This window comes from Engraulis encrasicolus, chromosome 24, assembly GCF_034702125.1.
Source record: "Engraulis encrasicolus isolate BLACKSEA-1 chromosome 24, IST_EnEncr_1.0, whole genome shotgun sequence".
Lineage (NCBI taxonomy): Eukaryota > Metazoa > Chordata > Actinopteri > Clupeiformes > Engraulidae > Engraulis > Engraulis encrasicolus.
Genome location: NC_085880.1, coordinates 1,297,608 through 1,315,777, shown reverse-complemented (window position 1 = coordinate 1,315,777; position 18,170 = coordinate 1,297,608). Strand labels below are relative to the sequence as shown.

The 18,170-nt window shown below is 43.9% G+C and overlaps 2 protein-coding genes and 1 long non-coding RNA gene across 3 annotated transcripts in view; 1 reads left to right on the top strand and 2 right to left on the bottom strand.

The window, feature by feature from the left end:
* Positions 1 to 3,864: 3,864 nt before the first annotated feature.
* Positions 3,865 to 18,170, bottom strand: part of chuk (component of inhibitor of nuclear factor kappa B kinase complex) — a 28,081-nt gene continuing 13,775 nt past the window's right edge. Inside the window, exons 17-22 of the mRNA XM_063191753.1 lie at positions 18,097 to 18,146; positions 17,689 to 17,797; positions 15,297 to 15,444; positions 5,552 to 5,715; positions 4,928 to 5,030; positions 3,865 to 4,718 (exon numbers count right to left, since the gene is read on the bottom strand). Coding sequence (XP_063047823.1) covers positions 4,659 to 4,718; positions 4,928 to 5,030; positions 5,552 to 5,715; positions 15,297 to 15,444; positions 17,689 to 17,797; positions 18,097 to 18,146 — 634 coding nt within the window. The 3' untranslated portion in view covers positions 3,865 to 4,658. The remainder of the gene's footprint in view (positions 4,719 to 4,927; positions 5,031 to 5,551; positions 5,716 to 15,296; positions 15,445 to 17,688; positions 17,798 to 18,096; positions 18,147 to 18,170) is intronic.
* LOC134441156 (uncharacterized) lies at positions 7,710 to 9,507 on the top strand. Its single transcript, XR_010033101.1, has 3 exons — positions 7,710 to 7,892; positions 8,669 to 8,750; positions 9,413 to 9,507. It is a non-coding gene; the product is annotated as an uncharacterized LOC134441156 (long non-coding RNA).
* LOC134441155 (uncharacterized) lies at positions 9,559 to 14,826 on the bottom strand. Its single transcript, XM_063191343.1, has 11 exons — positions 14,197 to 14,826; positions 13,369 to 13,516; positions 12,703 to 12,982; positions 12,310 to 12,592; positions 11,708 to 11,882; positions 11,513 to 11,589; positions 11,197 to 11,377; positions 10,821 to 11,069; positions 10,563 to 10,734; positions 9,829 to 9,977; positions 9,559 to 9,737 (listed from the first exon to the last, which is right to left on the bottom strand). Exons 1-11 carry the CDS (start codon positions 14,467 to 14,469, stop codon positions 9,559 to 9,561), a joined length of 2,166 nt encoding a protein of 721 aa, XP_063047413.1. The 5' UTR covers positions 14,470 to 14,826.

The following is an 18,170-nucleotide window of genomic DNA, read 5'->3' as shown; positions in this document are numbered from 1 at the left end:
TATCTCTGATTTAATCTCACTTGCCACCAGTCTGCTCTGCATGGTCTCCAGTTGTGCTTTGGTGTGTGTGAGCTCCACTTTCTGCTCTTCCACTGTCTTCTCACTGGCTCTCAGTCTGCCCTCTGTTGCCTCTGCTTTACTCTCACTGGCCCTCAGTCTGCTCTCCATGGCCTCTGCCTTCTTCTCCACGGTGTCCAGTTGTGTCTTGGTGTATTTGAGCTCCACTCTCTGCTCTGTGATGAGGCTGGTCATCTCTCTCAGCACGGTGTGGATGTCCGGCTGGCAGGTTTGCTGGTTGGAGGAGGCTGTGGTTGCACCTTCGGTCTGCTGTGTTGGGTCCGTTCCTCTGCTCTGTGTTTCAACACCATACGGGCGGATGGTGATGTCATTTTCACTGATGGTGTCTGCTCTAGTCTGTGTCTCCACCAAACAGCAGAACAGCAATACCAGTAGAGTTCCAAAAGTCTTCATGGCAAACCTCTATTCCTCTGTCTAAAGGCAATGGTTGTCGCTTTCATATTTATTCTACTACAACCTGGTCAAAAATTATCCAACCATGTCTTTGACACTAAGTTCTTTCATCATATATTTATAACAAACAGTGTTGTAAATGATGTGTACGTGACTAGCAAGTAATGTGCCGAGTTCCTTTCTGAGAAAATGACCAATAGGCCTATGTGCAATTATACCTGGATGTTATGGCCCTCACGTGTTGTCACTTTCAATCTTATCTCCCTGTCAGAGTTCATACAGTATTTTGTGTGGCCTACAGTAAATATCTGCATCTAAGCGTTGATGAAACTGCCATTAAACTTCTGTTTCTCAACAGGGGAGGTACAGCCCCCTAGGGGGCCTTGGAGAACCTTTGGGGGCGTTGAGAAGGATACAGTTGAGAGGGGGCGGTGCTTAGTTATCATTGGGGGCATTAGTCCATTACATTTTTTAATACTAAAGGGGGCGTTGGCAGACTTCTGGTAAGGTCAATGGGGCGTTTCGAAGGCTTAGGATGAGGTCCAGTGGGCGTTCTAAAAAGGTTGAGAACCACTGCCATTAAAAAAACTGTTTCAATTCTGACCTTCTGACCTGATCGGTGACCTTGACCTGATTTTGCCCAAAAGTTAATGGGGTCATCTAGGACTCCATAGCGATGTTTTTTTTTTAGAAATGTAATATAGACGACCATGGATGAAGAAGCTCTTCTTTAATTGATCTTGCAGACAGGCAGACAGAAAGACAGTCAACAAACAATACTCCCACACCCCTATAAAGAGGCATGGCAAGCAGTGCACGTCACCATTGCAGTAGGCCTACTGTAAATCCCATAAGGCAGTGGTCTCCAATTATTTTTCTCCAAGCCTCAAATTATGTAGAGCAAGTGAGCCTGCGGGCCAACCCAATGAGAAACAAGTTAGATGTCTGGACAGAGAACAGAATTTCGCTTTTCCGTTTTCCCTTCTTGTCAATGTCTGTTATGAGAGTCTGTTAGCAAAAGATCTAACTCTATGTGAATGCTTTGGAGAGATATGACCCACTGAAGTTTTAGTAATCGAAAATCACACACAGTTATGTTTCCATTTGTTCTGAGCTCATGGCGGGCCAAATGTCTGCCATGCCCGGGCCGGATTTGGCCCGCGGGCCTTTGTTTGGAGACCAAGGGCGTAGGGGGCGTGTGTATCATTCGGCATACGTAGCATTAGCCAATCGTGTCAGTTGTATTCAAACAAACTACAGTCTTCGCTTTTCCACACCCCTCTGCTGTCAGATTGGAGAGACAGAGATCATGATCTGGAACCCTCACTGAGGGTAGATTTTGCTGTCTTTCAGATCAAGAACGGTTGTGCAAAGCAGCATGGGATTTCCCAGTCCAGTCTGCTGTAGGTCCAATACCAGAAATTACTGATTCAAAAGGAATTTCTCCATGAATCAAGCTGACGTAAGGTTCTGAGCTACAATCCTAAGGCAGACATACCCCTTTAGGAGACTGAGAAGGGGCACAATCGTGATGAAGCAGTGCTGCTTTTGCTAGGCAGCGTGCATTGCGCATTTGATGCATTGTGGTTAGAAAATTCTAAGCAGAATGCATCAAACTGGCAGAGTGCTCATGCTTACTGCCTAGCAAAAGCAGTACTGCTTCATCACAATTGTGCCCAATTAATGCAACTCAATGGAAAGTCAAGCCCATTTTGGAGACCAGACTTGATGCCACCTTGTTTTGCATTGATGACAAGTGATATCATTTATCTCTGTATTGATCATGTTTGCCAATACCTGACACAGTTTCTGTACCTTAACAGCAGATAAAGAGAGAAAATCTCTTTTCTCCCCTTGTCTTTTCTCTTGGGGAGTTCTTTCTGCTTTCTCTCTCTGCATGAACAATGTAAGATGTATCAACACATGTAAGCTGCTGAAGTGCAGATTTATTTTATTTGCTCCATTACTTATTAACTTTTATTTATTTTCTTTTTTCACTTGTCTCCCTTCATGTCAACACTGTCTATGGGGGGGGGGGGGGTGGAGCAAAAACAAAATGGCTGCAAGTTTAAACTAAGGTGACCAGAAGAAAAGCTTGTTGTTGTTGAAATAACTTGCAATAAAGTAATTAAAAAAACAGTAGATAAAAAGAAAAGTGCTCGTTTGAAACTGTAAATCTAACACAAATGTGATAACACCCCATTACACATGTGACAAGCCAGTTTTACATAAAGTATGCGTTTTTATTTCTCAGAGCTTCATGATCAATAGAGGATACAGAAAGTCAAGACATGGTTCAGCTGTTCAGCACATCAGAATTAAATGTTTGGTTCCAACATCTTGGCAGTAACAACATTCGGCTCATCCTATTGGCCAGAATGCTGTCACAGGCCAACACCCACGGCTCGCATCACACTGTCGCCACCCGTCTCCATGGAGAGAGAGAGATGCACACATGACACGTTAAAGTGCTCCCCTTCTGTGCACATAGAGGCATAGACATACACCATAGACATGGAACAGTAAATGCAGCGTTGACTGCTGTTATGCTAATCCCGGGTGCCACCATTTTGGTACAGGCGTGACGCTGTTTGAATTACCATAAATATGACACCAAGGCAATGCGTAAACCAGGTGTGGGGAACCAATGTCTCTTTATGATATAATAATTATGTTCATAATATCATTTTTAATGTTATGCAAATTCACATGAAATATGACATGTTTTGTAAAGGTATCTTAGAAATGACATTTGCAATACAATTAAGTTATATTTCAGGGGTCCCAGAGAAGGTGGAGTGTGTTGTAAAGGTGGCAGCCTTCAATATAGGCCTAAAGTGCAGGAGGAAAATCCTGGTTTGTCTTCTTGGAGGAAGGTGAAAAGGCCCTTTCAATAAAAAAGGTTCCCCACCCCTGGTGTAAACCATCCTGTAGGGGGCTGTTACGTCTTTGTTGACAGTGTGAAACATCTATGTTGACAATGTTAAAAAGGAGCCCTGTACAGGTTTGGTGGCGTCCCGGTATTAACACACGTCAAAAGGACGAATGCGACATCTGGTGCTCTGCATCTGCAGTATACATGCAGGTGACTCACTCGCATAGTCTATGGTTTTAAAGGAGTATGCCACTATTTTGGGGCTTAATACAGTTAAAATCGTTGGCCAGGGTTTATAAAGGTGGTAAAGTGTCTTATTTTTCATGTAAGCCGTTGTCTTGCTTTAAAACAAGTTAAAAGAGGGAGCATGTCGCTAAGCTAGTGAAAGTCAATGCATCCGTGTAGCATGCTACATGCTACAGTGATCCATTGACTTTCACTAGCTTAGCTACATACTCCCTCTTTTAACTTGATTTAAAGCACAAAAAATAAGACACTTAACCACCTTTATAAACCCCAGCCAACACTTTAACTGTATTAAGCCCCAAAATAGTGGCATACCCCTTTAACACATCATCCGTCACCCCATGTGCTGTGTCGTCTATATGTCTACAGTATGCTCACAGGTCGTTCCAAGCCTGTGAATATTACCCACAATTCAGTTCTCCCCTACTTACATTTCACCGAATACACCTCGACAGTATCCTCCTCCCCTCAAAAGGACATACAAGAGAATAAATATGCTTGTATCTATGGAAGTATATAAGAGTGTGTGTGCGAATGTGTGTGTGAGTGTGTATCTGTTGAAGTGGCAAGTGCTCCTTTTCGAAGGTCCACAGGTCCAAAGGCTCACAGGTCCACTCAAAATGTCACAGATCTTGTTACATGTGAAAGATGGAGGAAGGGGGTGTCTTTTGACCTCTCTCTTTCACACTCATACTTTCACTCACTCACTCACTCACTCACACACTCACACACTCACTCACTCACTCACTCACTCACTCACTCACTCACTCACTCACTCACTCACTCACTCACTCACTCACACACTCACACACACACACACACACACACACACACACACACACACACACGACGGCTGTGTGTAATTCTAAAGGTACTTGGATATCAAGACTTGTGTGTCCTAACGCCCCCTTAACTCACTCTCCCCATCTCTCTCTATCTCTCTCGCTCTCTCACACACACATACGTACACACACACAAACACACATACACACGCATTGAGACGAAAGGCTTGTGGATCTTCACCCCCTACTCATTCCCTCCACCAGTGGTGCCGTGTGCTGCGTCTCTAGATGTGTTGGGGCTTAGAGATGATGGACTCGTATCTTGTCCAACTCCAATCCTGATCCTGTGGACAAGCACAAAACACACATTACACACACATTAGCCACAAAGCACAAACACACTGACTACAAACACACATGACTCACAACACACACGATTTACACATTACACACATGCATGCCTGATTTAAAGCAGTCAGACAGACAGACAGACAGACAGACAGACAGACAGACAGACAGACAGACAGACAGACACACACACACAGATGTGTACCATGATGCTGTCTGTCTTGTTGTCGTTGGTGGTGTCCTGCAGTAGGCTGGTCAGCTGGCTCAAATACCTCTGGTTCTCAGCTAACAGGTTAGGCACGCCATCACTAGCGGAGAGAGAGAGAGAGAGAGAGAGAGAGAGAGAGAGAGAGAGAGAGAGAGAGAGAGAGAGAGAGAGAGAGAGAGAGAGAGAGAGAGAGAGAGAGAGAGAGAGAGAGAGAGAGAAGTTAGGTACACCATCACTAGCGGAGAGGGGGGAGAGAGAGGTTAGACACTCCATTCACTAGGAGAGAGAGAAAGAGAGAGAGAGAGAGAGAGAGAGAGAGAGACCATGGTGTTTATTGTATTTAGCACTGCTTGGTGCAGCTCCCGCCAGCAGAGGGCGCCAATAGCGGGGGATTCTCCCAAACGGTAGGTGACGACAGGCCTAAAAGTGAAACCGTTTTTATTTATGATACTGAGCTGAAATTATTTTCTCTACCGGACTGAACTATCTATTTTAGCAATTATCAAATACAATTTTGTGTGTTTTTAAACATTATTCTGTATGTGTGTGTGTGTGTGTGTGTGTGTGTGTGTGTGTGTGTGTGTGTGTGTGTGTGTGTGTGTGTGTGTTGTGGCCTCTCACATGTGATCAGGGCCTGGTAAGGAGCGCAGGGGGCTGGAGGCGGGCCCAGGTGATATGGGCGAGGCCTGTGATGCGTGGGTGTGTGGCTGAGAGGTGGAACTCCAGTCCAGCGAGCCAATAACGTCCCCTCCTCCACTCATAGAGCTGCGACTGGTATTCTGGGCCTGTGGACACACACACACACGCACACGCACACGCACACGCACACGCACATACACAAACATCAAGGGATAAAGTTCTGAGTAAATCTTGAACACATTCCAGAAAGCTATTTAAGGTGATGTAAAAAAAATATTCCAAGCAATCCATATAATTCAAGAGGTCGCTGGTGCTAGGCTAGCGAAAGTGAGCGGCTCTTGGTAAACTCTCACTAAATTTGGTATTTGGTAGAGGTCAAATGACAGTCTCGCATACGATTCGGAACAGGTGAGGTTAACATCATTAAGATCATTAGCAGAGGTCAAAGGTGATCAATGCATGCCATCTTGAGTATGTGATGTTGTCAAGGCCATTAGGGGCCATTAGCAGAGGTCAAAGGTGACTCACGCATGCGATCTTGAGCATGTGATGTTGTCAAGGTCATTAGGGGTCATTAGCAGAGGTCTAAGCAGTCCCTCCAGGATTTTGCACTGGGATTTTGTGATTTTTGCGGTCAAAATGTCTGATTTTGTGGCGGCATTTTCTCATTTTTTGCAAAGATTTTGCGGGATTTTCTCATTTTTTGCAAAGATTTTGCACCCCTTTCTGGGTTTTTTTGGTAACTGAAAACCACAATCAGTCTAAGCAGGCTTAAGATGTGCACGTCTCCCGCCAGCTTCATAAGAACAATGTTTCACTGTCGGCTACTGTGATAAGCGGTGGGAAATATAGCCTATGCGATGTCATCTCAATCGTGGAGTTCCGTGCATGCTATTTCATCTGGGTCAGTCAGAAATGACAGTTTGCTTTAGCGCCGGGAAGAGTGTTTTTTCAAACAACAAAACTGGTTCATCATAGGCAGGTATGCATGGCTAAACTGACTTTACTGTTTGCCCAAGTGCTATCGTTTTCCTCTCGTAATAGCACCGGGTGTCACTACAGTTAGGTGACCTCGCGCGCGTAAACCCATTAAAATATAGGCATAGACTTCAGTGTCTTTCAGAGCAATATGAACCGGCTTTGCCATTAAACAAAATACTTTCCTGATGTCTACTTAACTAAAATAAGCTGCATTTTGTCATATACATCGCCTTGCCCTTTCTGCAGAGTGCTTTTGAAAAGCGCCTCTCTCTCGCTCTCTCTAGTTCTCTCGCTCACACACACACAAGCGACGCTTGCACTCTTCGCAAGACCTATGTCACTTGACTGATCTTGTTGGATAGAGCAGCCAAACTTGCAAGCCAGATAGCCAATAGTTTCGATTGTGCTGCTTGTAGAGGAGGCAAAACTGGTACAATTTAGGCTGCATTAAAGCATAGGGCCTACACGTTAACTTTCACGTTGTGCGATGGATGGAGACAAGTTTGGAATCGCTCCCTCTCTCTCCCTCTCTCGCTCACACACACACACGCGCGCGCGACATAATTCTCTGCACTCTTCGCAAGACCATACTGTCACTTGACTCGTCGTATTGGATACCAGCCAAACTTGTAAGCTAGATAGCCAATAGTTTCGATTGTGCTGCTTGGACTGGAGGTATTTAAACTGTTAAAATGTAGGCTGCATTAAAGCAACCACACGTTTCAACGTTCACGTTGTGCGATGGGAGACAATTTGGGAATCGGCCATAGCTCACAACAGATTTCAACAACCAAGCAATTTTGATGGACAGCTGGATCTGATGAATATAAGTTAGAGATTTTTTTAAAGAGCAACTCCCACCGTTATATTATGCACAAATACACATATTGCTGTGGTCATCCCTATGACTGAATGCATTGTGCATCGTTACTTTGAAAAAAAAAGTCCTAGTTTTCTTGTTTCACGCTGTTTTGTGTGAGCTAGAAATTGCCTTTGAGGCAAACGACTGCCCGTTCCGGTTTCCCTCATGGATACCAATGACGCGACAACAACAAAAATCTGATTGGTGTGAGAAAACAGTCACGTGGTACACTAGTTCCACAACGTCACTGCTGGTGGACCGCTGAGCTGTTTGAGGCTGCAGCTATTCGTTTTCGATCTGTGCCTGCACTGGCCGACGTTTCTTTCTTGCATTCCACCGATTGCTGTCAGTTTGTTGGATTTTGCGGTTACAACATGTCTTCGGAGATACAACCCTACATTTACGACCCTGAATCGGACGAGGACGAAGATTGTGTCGAGCAACAACCACTCGTCATTTGTACATGACCGTATCCCAATGGTAATATCCACCTCTCTCTCCATCATCATTATCCTGCATGGAATTTCAGTTAACTTGAACAAACATAGCCTATTCTAATAACGATTCGTTCTTTATGCTGTCAGTCACTGGTCTGGCAGATTAGCGTTAATGTGAATTTATATGGTTCGCATTCATATTATGTCAGCCAATCTGGCTAATGTAGGTTATCCTACTGCTCCATACTGAATTCAGGATAGCGCAACACTCTGTTTACCGTTACAACTTTGTAAAAACGATCATAGGATTGTTACAATTCCATGATCACGGCCATAAAAATAGAAATAGCTTGTTGGTCTTAATTTGGTTGCTAACTTTCACAAAAACAAACCCAAATGTTGTTACTCAGATCTCTGAAAGGCTGGTGCTACGGTGCGGGTGTGAGCTAGGCAGCCCGTCTTTTGAAGTTCACATTTCCATCAATACTTTTATTTCAAATGACGTTAACAATACCATGGTTATAAGACCATTCGTCAGTGTTCTAATCCAAGGACCAATGATACGATGTGCCGCCAGTGCAACACTGTTATTGAAAAGACTTGCTGCTACTACACAACACAGGGCCTTTGCATTACAGGCTTTGGCAATCTGGTAACAACACATTTATAGAAGGCAGTGCAACACTGTTAATGAAAAGACTTGCTACTACTACACAACACAAGGCCTTTACAGTACAGGCTTTGGCCATCTGGTAACAACACATTTATAGCAGGGGGCATGTCTGATTAAACAAATATGTGCCTGCCTGCATTTTCCAGGTGCACCTGGAACTGAGAAGAAATGCCAAACAGAAGAGGAACATGTCTGCTGACAGGAGATTTCCCAGGTTATCTTGTCAAGGTAAATTGCTGACAAAGGTTCACAGGTTTTTATTCCCATCTTGATATTCATACACATTAATGTAGTATGCTGCAAGGGGACTTACTAACAATGACATGACCTTTTTCTATTGAGCAGTGTGTTTACATTTACATTTAACTATTTAGGTGATTACAAGAATGAAAGACACCCCCACTCCTGCATGTTCCATCGTCCAGGACTGGAGCCAGTCTGCCTACACATAGCCTATGCACTTCAGCATGCTCTAAATGCACATTGAACTGCGTATGGGTGTTCACAAGTTTCCATGTGCATTGGGACCCCCTCGAAAACGAGATATCCTATCTCAAGGGCCTTTCCCCCTAAACAAATAAATTGAATTGAATTGAATAAGCCTACAGCAATAGGTGCACGTGTGAGGCAGCTAGAACAAAAAGCACCACTCTTATCAATAACAGTATTTTCAGTATGGTGTTCTATACTTATTTGCTGAAAGAAACAAGTGTTAATGAGCACACTCAATAATACTCAACACTGTGCTCTACTTTTTAGGGAAAAGTCAAATTGAAATTTTATTTGCATTTTTACATGCACACAATCTATATACATCAATTAAAAAAGTGGTCAAGCAATGGGAAAAAAACAAGTAATATACAAATAAATTACATTATAATCTCTTTCAGGCGTTGCAAGCATCTGGCATACAGATGTTTCGAATGTTCGTGCTGGGGCTACTTAGGAAGGAAAGTTCAGTGGTCATCACATCCATCCTGTGTTGTCCGAAGAATCCAACAAAAGTACCCAGAGACAGAGGGCCAATATCTTGACTTCAGGGCTGCCCTTTCTTGAACCTGGACTGGTATGCAGCCACAGCTTCAGCAACTGGAGGATGGTGAAACGCAGCAGACAGGTTGGCAGGAACAGGAATCTTTCTGAGCTCCTCCTGGTAAGGCTGGGGTCTTGGAATCACGTCCTCGAAGAGTAGAGAGATCAGCTCTTGGACATAACCTGGACAAGATTTTTAATCGTAAATATATGTCTTCTTGTTTTGTTACATTTGTTTTTCATATATATATAATAAATTGGTTGGGATACATACCCTGTGTTGCTTGCGACTTCATTGGTTTTACTGTGTACCCCCCCTTTTTCGCCTTTGGGAAATGAATGCTGTACTTCAGGGTCCCAGCAGTTGTTTTTGCCTGGGTGCGATTTGAATTCTCGTTGAAATGGAGTGCGGCCAGATATTGTCTGAAAGAAGTCAAAGATTGTAATGATGAGTCAATATTGCCACTATTGCTTAGGCATGCCAAGAGCATAGTAGGATGATATCTAACTGTATGTAAAAAAAGAAATTGTAATTGGTAACAACCAAAGAAAAGTTTTGTTGTTGGTTACAATAACAGAGAAAACAACACATTTTCCCTTTTGGATCTTGCATTTTCAAATATACACTATAGAGCCAATACTTTTGAAGTTTGAACCTTGTAAACATAAGTGGTGACTGCATAAAGGTAAACAGAACAGTCATAAACAATTGTTTCAATACAAAGTGTAAAAATGTAATTGTAAATGGAGACAGTAACTATTTCAGCTGAAAAGTAATTGGATGCAAGTGTAACACATATGTGGGGGAGTGCCCCCACCTCCCATTTCCATGTGCTAATTGTCAGTGGCTTAACAGGGGCGCACACAGCCACTGAATCACCTGGAACTTAGCATGTGAATAGTGATAGGTATGGGCTAGGAGGCTGATGCTGCCAATATTCCCACAGGGGGGTCTTAGACTCCAGAGGGTTAAACATGGTGTTAAATACATATACAGATCAAACATACCTGCACAGCATCCCAATGAAAGGGAAGACAACATTTTTGGGCGTGAAGCGCAAGATGACGCTGTGAAATGCCTCAAGCGTAGATGTCTGGTACCGCGAGCTTAGTCTCTCCACGTCACCGAGAACCCTCTTGTTGACCAGTACCTTCTCCATTTTGAGGAGGGCCTTGGAACCTTAGAGGATGATTCAAAAGGTAAATGGCTGTGCAGTGTCATTACATTGTCACAATACATAGGGAGTGCAATATGACATTACTAACCTGGTTTAAGCCACTTTTTCTTTGCGTTGCTCTTGCGTTCAGCATGCAGACATTTAGGGAATTCAGGGTTTTCATGGACATGTTGATCTTGCATGTGGTTAAACAGAGATGTCCACTTTGCAACCTTCTCAGAGCCTGAAGTTGAGGATGTTGCGCACCAGTAGACATGGTTGCTGATTCCTCGTTGCCACTTTTGGATCACCTCGCAGTCTTTCTCCTTGGCCACCTTGCTAACTTTCTTGGATAGACCTGATAGTTAAAAAAAATATTCAAATAAGAAAAGAAAAGTTATTTGTATACAGACATTCAGTCAATATATAAGCATATAATGTGGCAAGTACTATTATTGTTCCATTTTAGTCAGCACAAGACATACCTTTTTCCAAATGCCAGACATCAAAGTAGTGCGTTATTTTCTTTTCCCGCAAGAACTTCTGAATCTGTGGGTGGCGGTCGGTGACGATGTAATCAACAGTCATGCCCTTGGAGTCCAACAACTGCAAGCCTCTTATAAGTCCTTCTTTCTCCATGTTGTGACTCCCGCCAACCTCATTGCTCTGTAAACAAAATGCAAAAGACATACAACATTTACTTCACTACCAGAAATTGTGTGTGTCAGTTTTGTGTACAGTTATGGGTAAATGAGAATACTCTTTCAAGATGTCACATTGCATATAACTGATAACTCTCACCTGAACCAATTGAAGAGCAATGATTTTGTTGTTTTCCATATTCATCAAACTGTATGTCCCGTATTTTGCACAGTGTCCTTTAAAGTTGACATGGTGGAGAAATGACAAAGTCATGATTAAAATTAGTAGGTGATAGCTTTATTTTACTAAACAACTGGATACAGCTACATGTGTCTCTAATTGTAAGAGTCTTACCTGGTGAATCTGCTCTCATGTCACCCCCAAGCTTGAGTTTTTGGTGCCTTAGGGACTCCAATTCACCATCTTGATACTGGTGCCATTTGTGTATTACAGCTGGCTCAATGTAACGGGTTGCATGTCTACGGAATGAAGAGTAGCTTATGTTTCGCAGCCGCATGGCTTTAAAGACCTAGAAAGGAAAAAGGACAGCAAATAGGTACTTCATATAAAGAAATATCAGTTGTTCACAAGCATTCACATGCAGTGTGTGTAGAACATTTGTGTAATGTTTCTGTAATGACATGACTCACGTGAGACATTTTTACTTGTGCACGCACCTAATGGATACATTCCATTTTATGACAGTTACACTATGTCAGTTAGATAGTTATAAGTCATGCTACAGTGATGCTGCCCTCCTGATGATATCCCTAAGTAACCTGGTACTCGTATCCTTCAAACGGTACACAACAACCAAAAAGTGGAGCAGTAGAGATAGGGGTGACAAGTAGCCCGTCAACGACCGGGGGAAGGGTTGGCTGAGAGGCAGTGGAATAAACAAGAGAGGGCTGTACCCCCCGACCCACAGTAACCCTGAAATGCATAATGCACTTTACCTTTTGCACTTGATTAAAAGATGATCCTGTGCAGTATACAGCTGCTGACAATTGGAGGTTGCCTACAGGTGAGCTCCCCATCAATGGCTGGCTTTCCCAGTGCTTGATGAAATTGCAGTGGTGGCATCTTTGGTCAACGGATAAAAAAGTTCCCCGTCTGAAAGTCTTCACCTCGGCTGCACGGCGACAGTTTGGACATTTCTCAAACAGCTCCATGAGGTTCTTCTCAAACACTATGTATTTGTTGTCGTTGTATCCAGGTGAAGATGTTGAAGATGTACCACTGGAAGACATTAAAGAGAGAATTGGCATAATCATTAGTCAGCCAGTACAACTGTTATTACAGACATTCTCATGTACAGATGTGATGAAATAACAGGCTGTAACACATACGAGAGATGTGAGGATTCGCCTACAGTGGTCATCGACTGTTCTGGGTCATAGGTTTTATCAAGGGGGTCAGGTGGTGCTGCAATGCTCTCCTCCTCCTCCTCCTCCTCCTCCTCCTCCAACCTAGGTCTTTTGTTTGGCCTTGGACCACTCTTGATGGGTGTTGTGGACGGTGTTGAGGTTGAAGGGCCCAATGAGGGGGTTGAAGTTGATGGGCCCAATGATGGTGCATCTGTATTTGTCTGGACGCTTTTCTTTGTGTCGCTGAAATGGCACTGGGTCTCTACATCAAAACAATGAGTTACAGACAAGTGAGAGTAGAGTAGAGAAGAAGAAAGAAACATGTATTAATCCCAAGGGAAATAACCATAAAGTAAATGCTTACATACTTTTAGTCTCTCTCTCTCTCTCTCTCTCTCTCTCTCTCTCACACACACACACACACACACACACACACACACACACACACAGATGAATGAAGAGTGGTTCAGCTGCTTGAAGACATTTTTGGCCTACAGTACGTTGCACAAAACTGTACAATGACAAAACGCTCAGCCAAATAAGGCACACACAATGCAATCTCCGGAATATAGGCTTTTCGTAATACATTTCCATTCGCACACAGCACGTATCATAACACAACAACTATGTTTCTGGCACAATACCAACCTTTGCTCCTATAATGACGTATGTGTAGTGTTCCCTCCGAAAGCTGTGTACAACGCGTCGGTCTTCTAGGGGGGGGTGGAGGTGGTTCTGTTTGGGTGCTAGCATGGTACGATGGGCGAGACAACGATGCCTGTGCTGTAGAGCTACCCTGTAAGACAAAAAGTATACACGCGTGATCAAACGACACATAGAGCAATACATACGCAGAATTACACCGAAGTGAGCAACGGTATTCTCCATGAGGTCACTTCAAACACAAGTTTCACGGCGAGAAGAACATTGATCGATAAAACAAATTAGCATTGGCAAATGATAAACGGTAAAGCTGTCTAGGTTCTCGTTCATTTTGAATGTGTGGCTGAACCATCCATCGGCTTGCATTGAGAAGACGGATGCATTGATCGCAATATATAGCAACGTTTTGAGTAAAGAGCAAACCCGACCAGACAGAGCCTCGTATGACATACCCTATCTATCCATATAATGGGGTGAATTTCCCCTCGAAAGTCCGATAGGCTATATCATTGACTGTGTTTTGCGAGAGCTGAGCAAAGGCAGTACTAGCAATGCCCTACTACGGTATGAAAACAGACAATGTCTTCTCATGAAATCTTGCTTGAAAAGACATAGTTTAGTTCTGTAGTGGTACTAGGGCAAACGCTGGGTTGTCTCCTTGCTCTTGACTAAGTTGCACAAACAAATTGATCATATTGTTGTATGACTTTAGTTCACGCCTGGGTCAACTGTTAGCAGAAGCACAGACGGTGTGACCACAATGCATGCTACAGAAAGTTATATCAAGAAAACGTTAGATATCATTTCACTTACGGCTTGTGAAGTTGTGGTTGACCTTACAGATGGTGATGATCCTGGCTTCATCACCAGCTTCGATGCATACCCACTGTTGTATGCTCCCAGATTGGCGAAGTCACTATCTTGGAAATGGTTAGCACACACAACCAATGACTTGGGGTACGATGTTGGTATTGATCCAAAGATAAACTCCAACCATTTCTTCTTCAGGTCTTCATCCTTGGGCAAGTGGAACATGGAAGTGGTTTTACCCCCACACATAAAACATGAGCGTGCTTGTTCTGCCATGATTTCAATTCCAAAATCGCCTCCGTCGCGCAGTTGTTAGCCTCTGGTAGCTAATTTCAGTTGGCTCAAGTTCTTTGCTAGGGGGCGGGGGTGGATGAGTGTGTGGGCGGGGATGGGCGACGGTTTTTTTTTATTTTTACATACCATACATGGCTATGGGCGAGGTTTACGACCGAGTGACGTACTAAAGTTTGGCCATTTCACAAGCACTCATTTGTCCGTCTCTCAAAGTGGGCTGGCCCGTCAGTGACCAGTGCAGGGCACGCAGATCGAATTACACTTTGGCATGGCGCATACTCATACGGCTTGCTGTGAGCTACCACATTTTAAAATGAGTGACAAAAAGAGGTTTCCCGCGAAAGTTGCTCTTTAACATAGGCTGGCAAGATGTAAATGACCTGCACTGCTTGAAAAAGACGATCGACTATGTGCCTCAGGCATCTTAAATACAAAAAACAAATAGGCGGATGGCGGGCGGATTCGGTTTTGGAAATTGAATTAAAAATATTAGGGCGGGTGGATTAGAAATTCTGAGAAGCGGTTGCGGATGAAATAATAGCCTACGTCAGCCGCGCACCTCTACTGCACATTTAGTGTCACTGAAGTTTGAACAGTAGGCCTAGGTGGCAGCAATGCAACATGCTGGATGCCAGCTGCCTATAAACTCCAGAATGTTGAAGGGGACAAAGGGGAAATTTTGCGGGAAAAATGCAGCTTTACAGGAATTACGCGGCATCGTGAAATTATGCGGAATATCATTGAATTTGCATGAATCCACGCGATCGCTGAATCGCGAAAAACTGGAGGGACTGTCTAAGGTGACTCACGCATGCGATCTTGAGCAGGTGCCAGAACTCCCTCTGCCTCTTGATCTGCATCTGGACCACCGTGCCGTCAGCCTCCTTTATGGCCTCCAGCACGCGCTCGATCTTGGGGAACAGGTCTATGATCTTCTGCTTACTGAGGAGGATCTTACTGTAGGCACACACACACACACACACGCACAAACACACACAATCTTAGGGAACAGGTCTATGATCTGCTTACTGAGGAGGATCTTACTGTAGACGTAGACAGACAGACAGACAGACAGACAGACAGACAGACAGACAGACAGACAGACAGACAGACAGACAGACAGACAGACACACACACACACACACACACACACACATTTGATTACTTTTATTTGGACCCAAGAGACAAGCATTAAGGTACAAGATCCAAATATTTTGGAATAGGCTATTGACAGGCTGGCAGATTTTAAAAGACTTACACACTTACTTATGCCAGCATTGTTGTTACAAAAGATGAAACATCATTCAAGGATAAACAAAACATCTTCGTCTCCATATTTGCATGCTACCTATTATAGCTGAAACAGAGCAAAATTTTGCTAGTGTTTTTGCGCTCCCTTTCTGCAGTCTCGCAATCTGCAGTCCTCTGACAACATTCTTGTGTATGTGGCCTAAGCTACCAAAAATTAGGACTATTAATTTGCATTGATATCCCAGCTGGAGGATGCGTTCCTGTAGTGGTTGGTATTTCAGTAGCTTGGAATAATAGCAGGTGTCCATGTAAAAATCAAAACAGCACGCAACCTCAATAATAAGCACAGAATTATCTGAAGTGTTTACCATTACAATGTCTGGAGTATTTGGGATGTTTTTAAAATAGTCATTATCAGCATCATGGTTATGGTTAAACCAGTCCATTTTCACAGTATTGTGTAGGAAAAAATTGCAGTCATATCCAAGGTTAACATTTTTCAAGTCTTTTGCAACCAGACTGACAAGGCGGTCGTGCCTGGCCACATACTGTCCTTTGTAATAATGGCATCCATTTAGAATGTGGGCTACAGTTTCATTCTCGTGACCATGTGTATGCCATATGCAATTTGGGTTGAATTGTGAGGGGTACCATGTTGCCAAATTGTATCTAGTTGGGAGGCATTGTAGTCTTGCTTTGATTGCAAAAATGAGGATTTCTTCTGATATGGACTTGTTTTTTAGGACAGAATGTGATACACACACACACACACACACACACACACACACACACACACACACACACACACACACACACACACACACACGCTCGATCTTGGGGAACAGGTCTATGATCTTCTGCTTACTGAGGAGGATCTTACTGCAGACACACACACACACGCACACACGCACGTGCACACACACACACACGAGAAATGCTCGATCTTAGGGAACAGGTCTATGATCTTCTGCTTACTGAGGAGGATCTTACTGCAGACACACACACACACGCACACACACACACACAAGACATGCTCGATCTTGGGGAACAGGTCTATGGTCTTCTGCTTACTGAGGAGGATCTTACTGTAGACACACACACACACACACACACACACACACACACACACACACACACACACACACACACACACACACACACACACACACACACAATCTTAGGGAACAGGTCTATGATCTTCTGCTTACTGAGGAGGATCTTACTGTAGGTACACACACACACACACGCACACACACACACACGCACACACACACACACGCACACACACACACACACACACACACACACACACACACACACACACACACACACACACACACACACACACACACACACACACACACACGAGAAATGCTCGATCTAACAGGTCTATGATCTTCTGCTTACTGAGGAGGATCTTACTGTAGACACACACACACACACACACACACGGACGCATGTACGTGCACACACACACAAGAAATGCTCGATCTTAGGGAACAGGTCTATGGTCTTCTGCTTACTGAGGAGGATCTTACTGTAGATGTACTCACACACACACACGCACGCATGCACGCCGATCTTAGGGAACAGGTCTATGATCTTGGTGGGGAAGAGCTGCAGTGTGTGTGAGTATGTACTGTGTGGCTATGTCTGGTTTTTTTTATCTATACTTTTTTTTCTATACTCCAAGAAAATAATTTGAATCTTCTGCTTACTGAGAGGATCTTACTGTTGACACACACACACACACAAAGCATGAGGTCATATTTATAGGCCAATATCTTGCGTGCATGCCATAGCTGAGCTGAGGTGAGTGTAGCGGTCTCTGAGGACCTTGTCTTAGTTTTTTGTGTTTGTGTCCTGAGGTGTGAGTAGAGGTCTTGGTCCTGCATATGTGCGTGCGTGCGTGTGTGTGCGTGCGTGCGTGTATTTGTGTGTGTGTGTTACCTGAGGTGTGAGTAGAGGTCTCTGAGGACCTTGTCTTGGTTTTGGACTGTCTGCACGATCACCTTCACCATCTCTGAGCTGTCACTGTAGCCGTGCTGAGGGTCAGGCACTGCGAGACACACACACACACACACACACACACACACACACACACACACACACACACACACACACACACACACACACACACACACACACACACACACACACACACACGGTTAGGGCGTCAGAGTTGTAGCCCAAAGGTTGCCGGTTCGAGTCCCGACCCGCCAGGTTGGTGGGGGGAGTAATTAACCAGTGCACTCCCATTAAATATTATTGTGAGGATGGTAAACTCAGGCATAAAACACCACACACAGACACACACACACACACACACACACACACACGTCAATGAGATCTACTTACTTTTACACTTGGCCTTCAGCTGTTTGTAGAGTTCAATTGCCTTGTCAGCCCTATAGTCACACACACACACACAC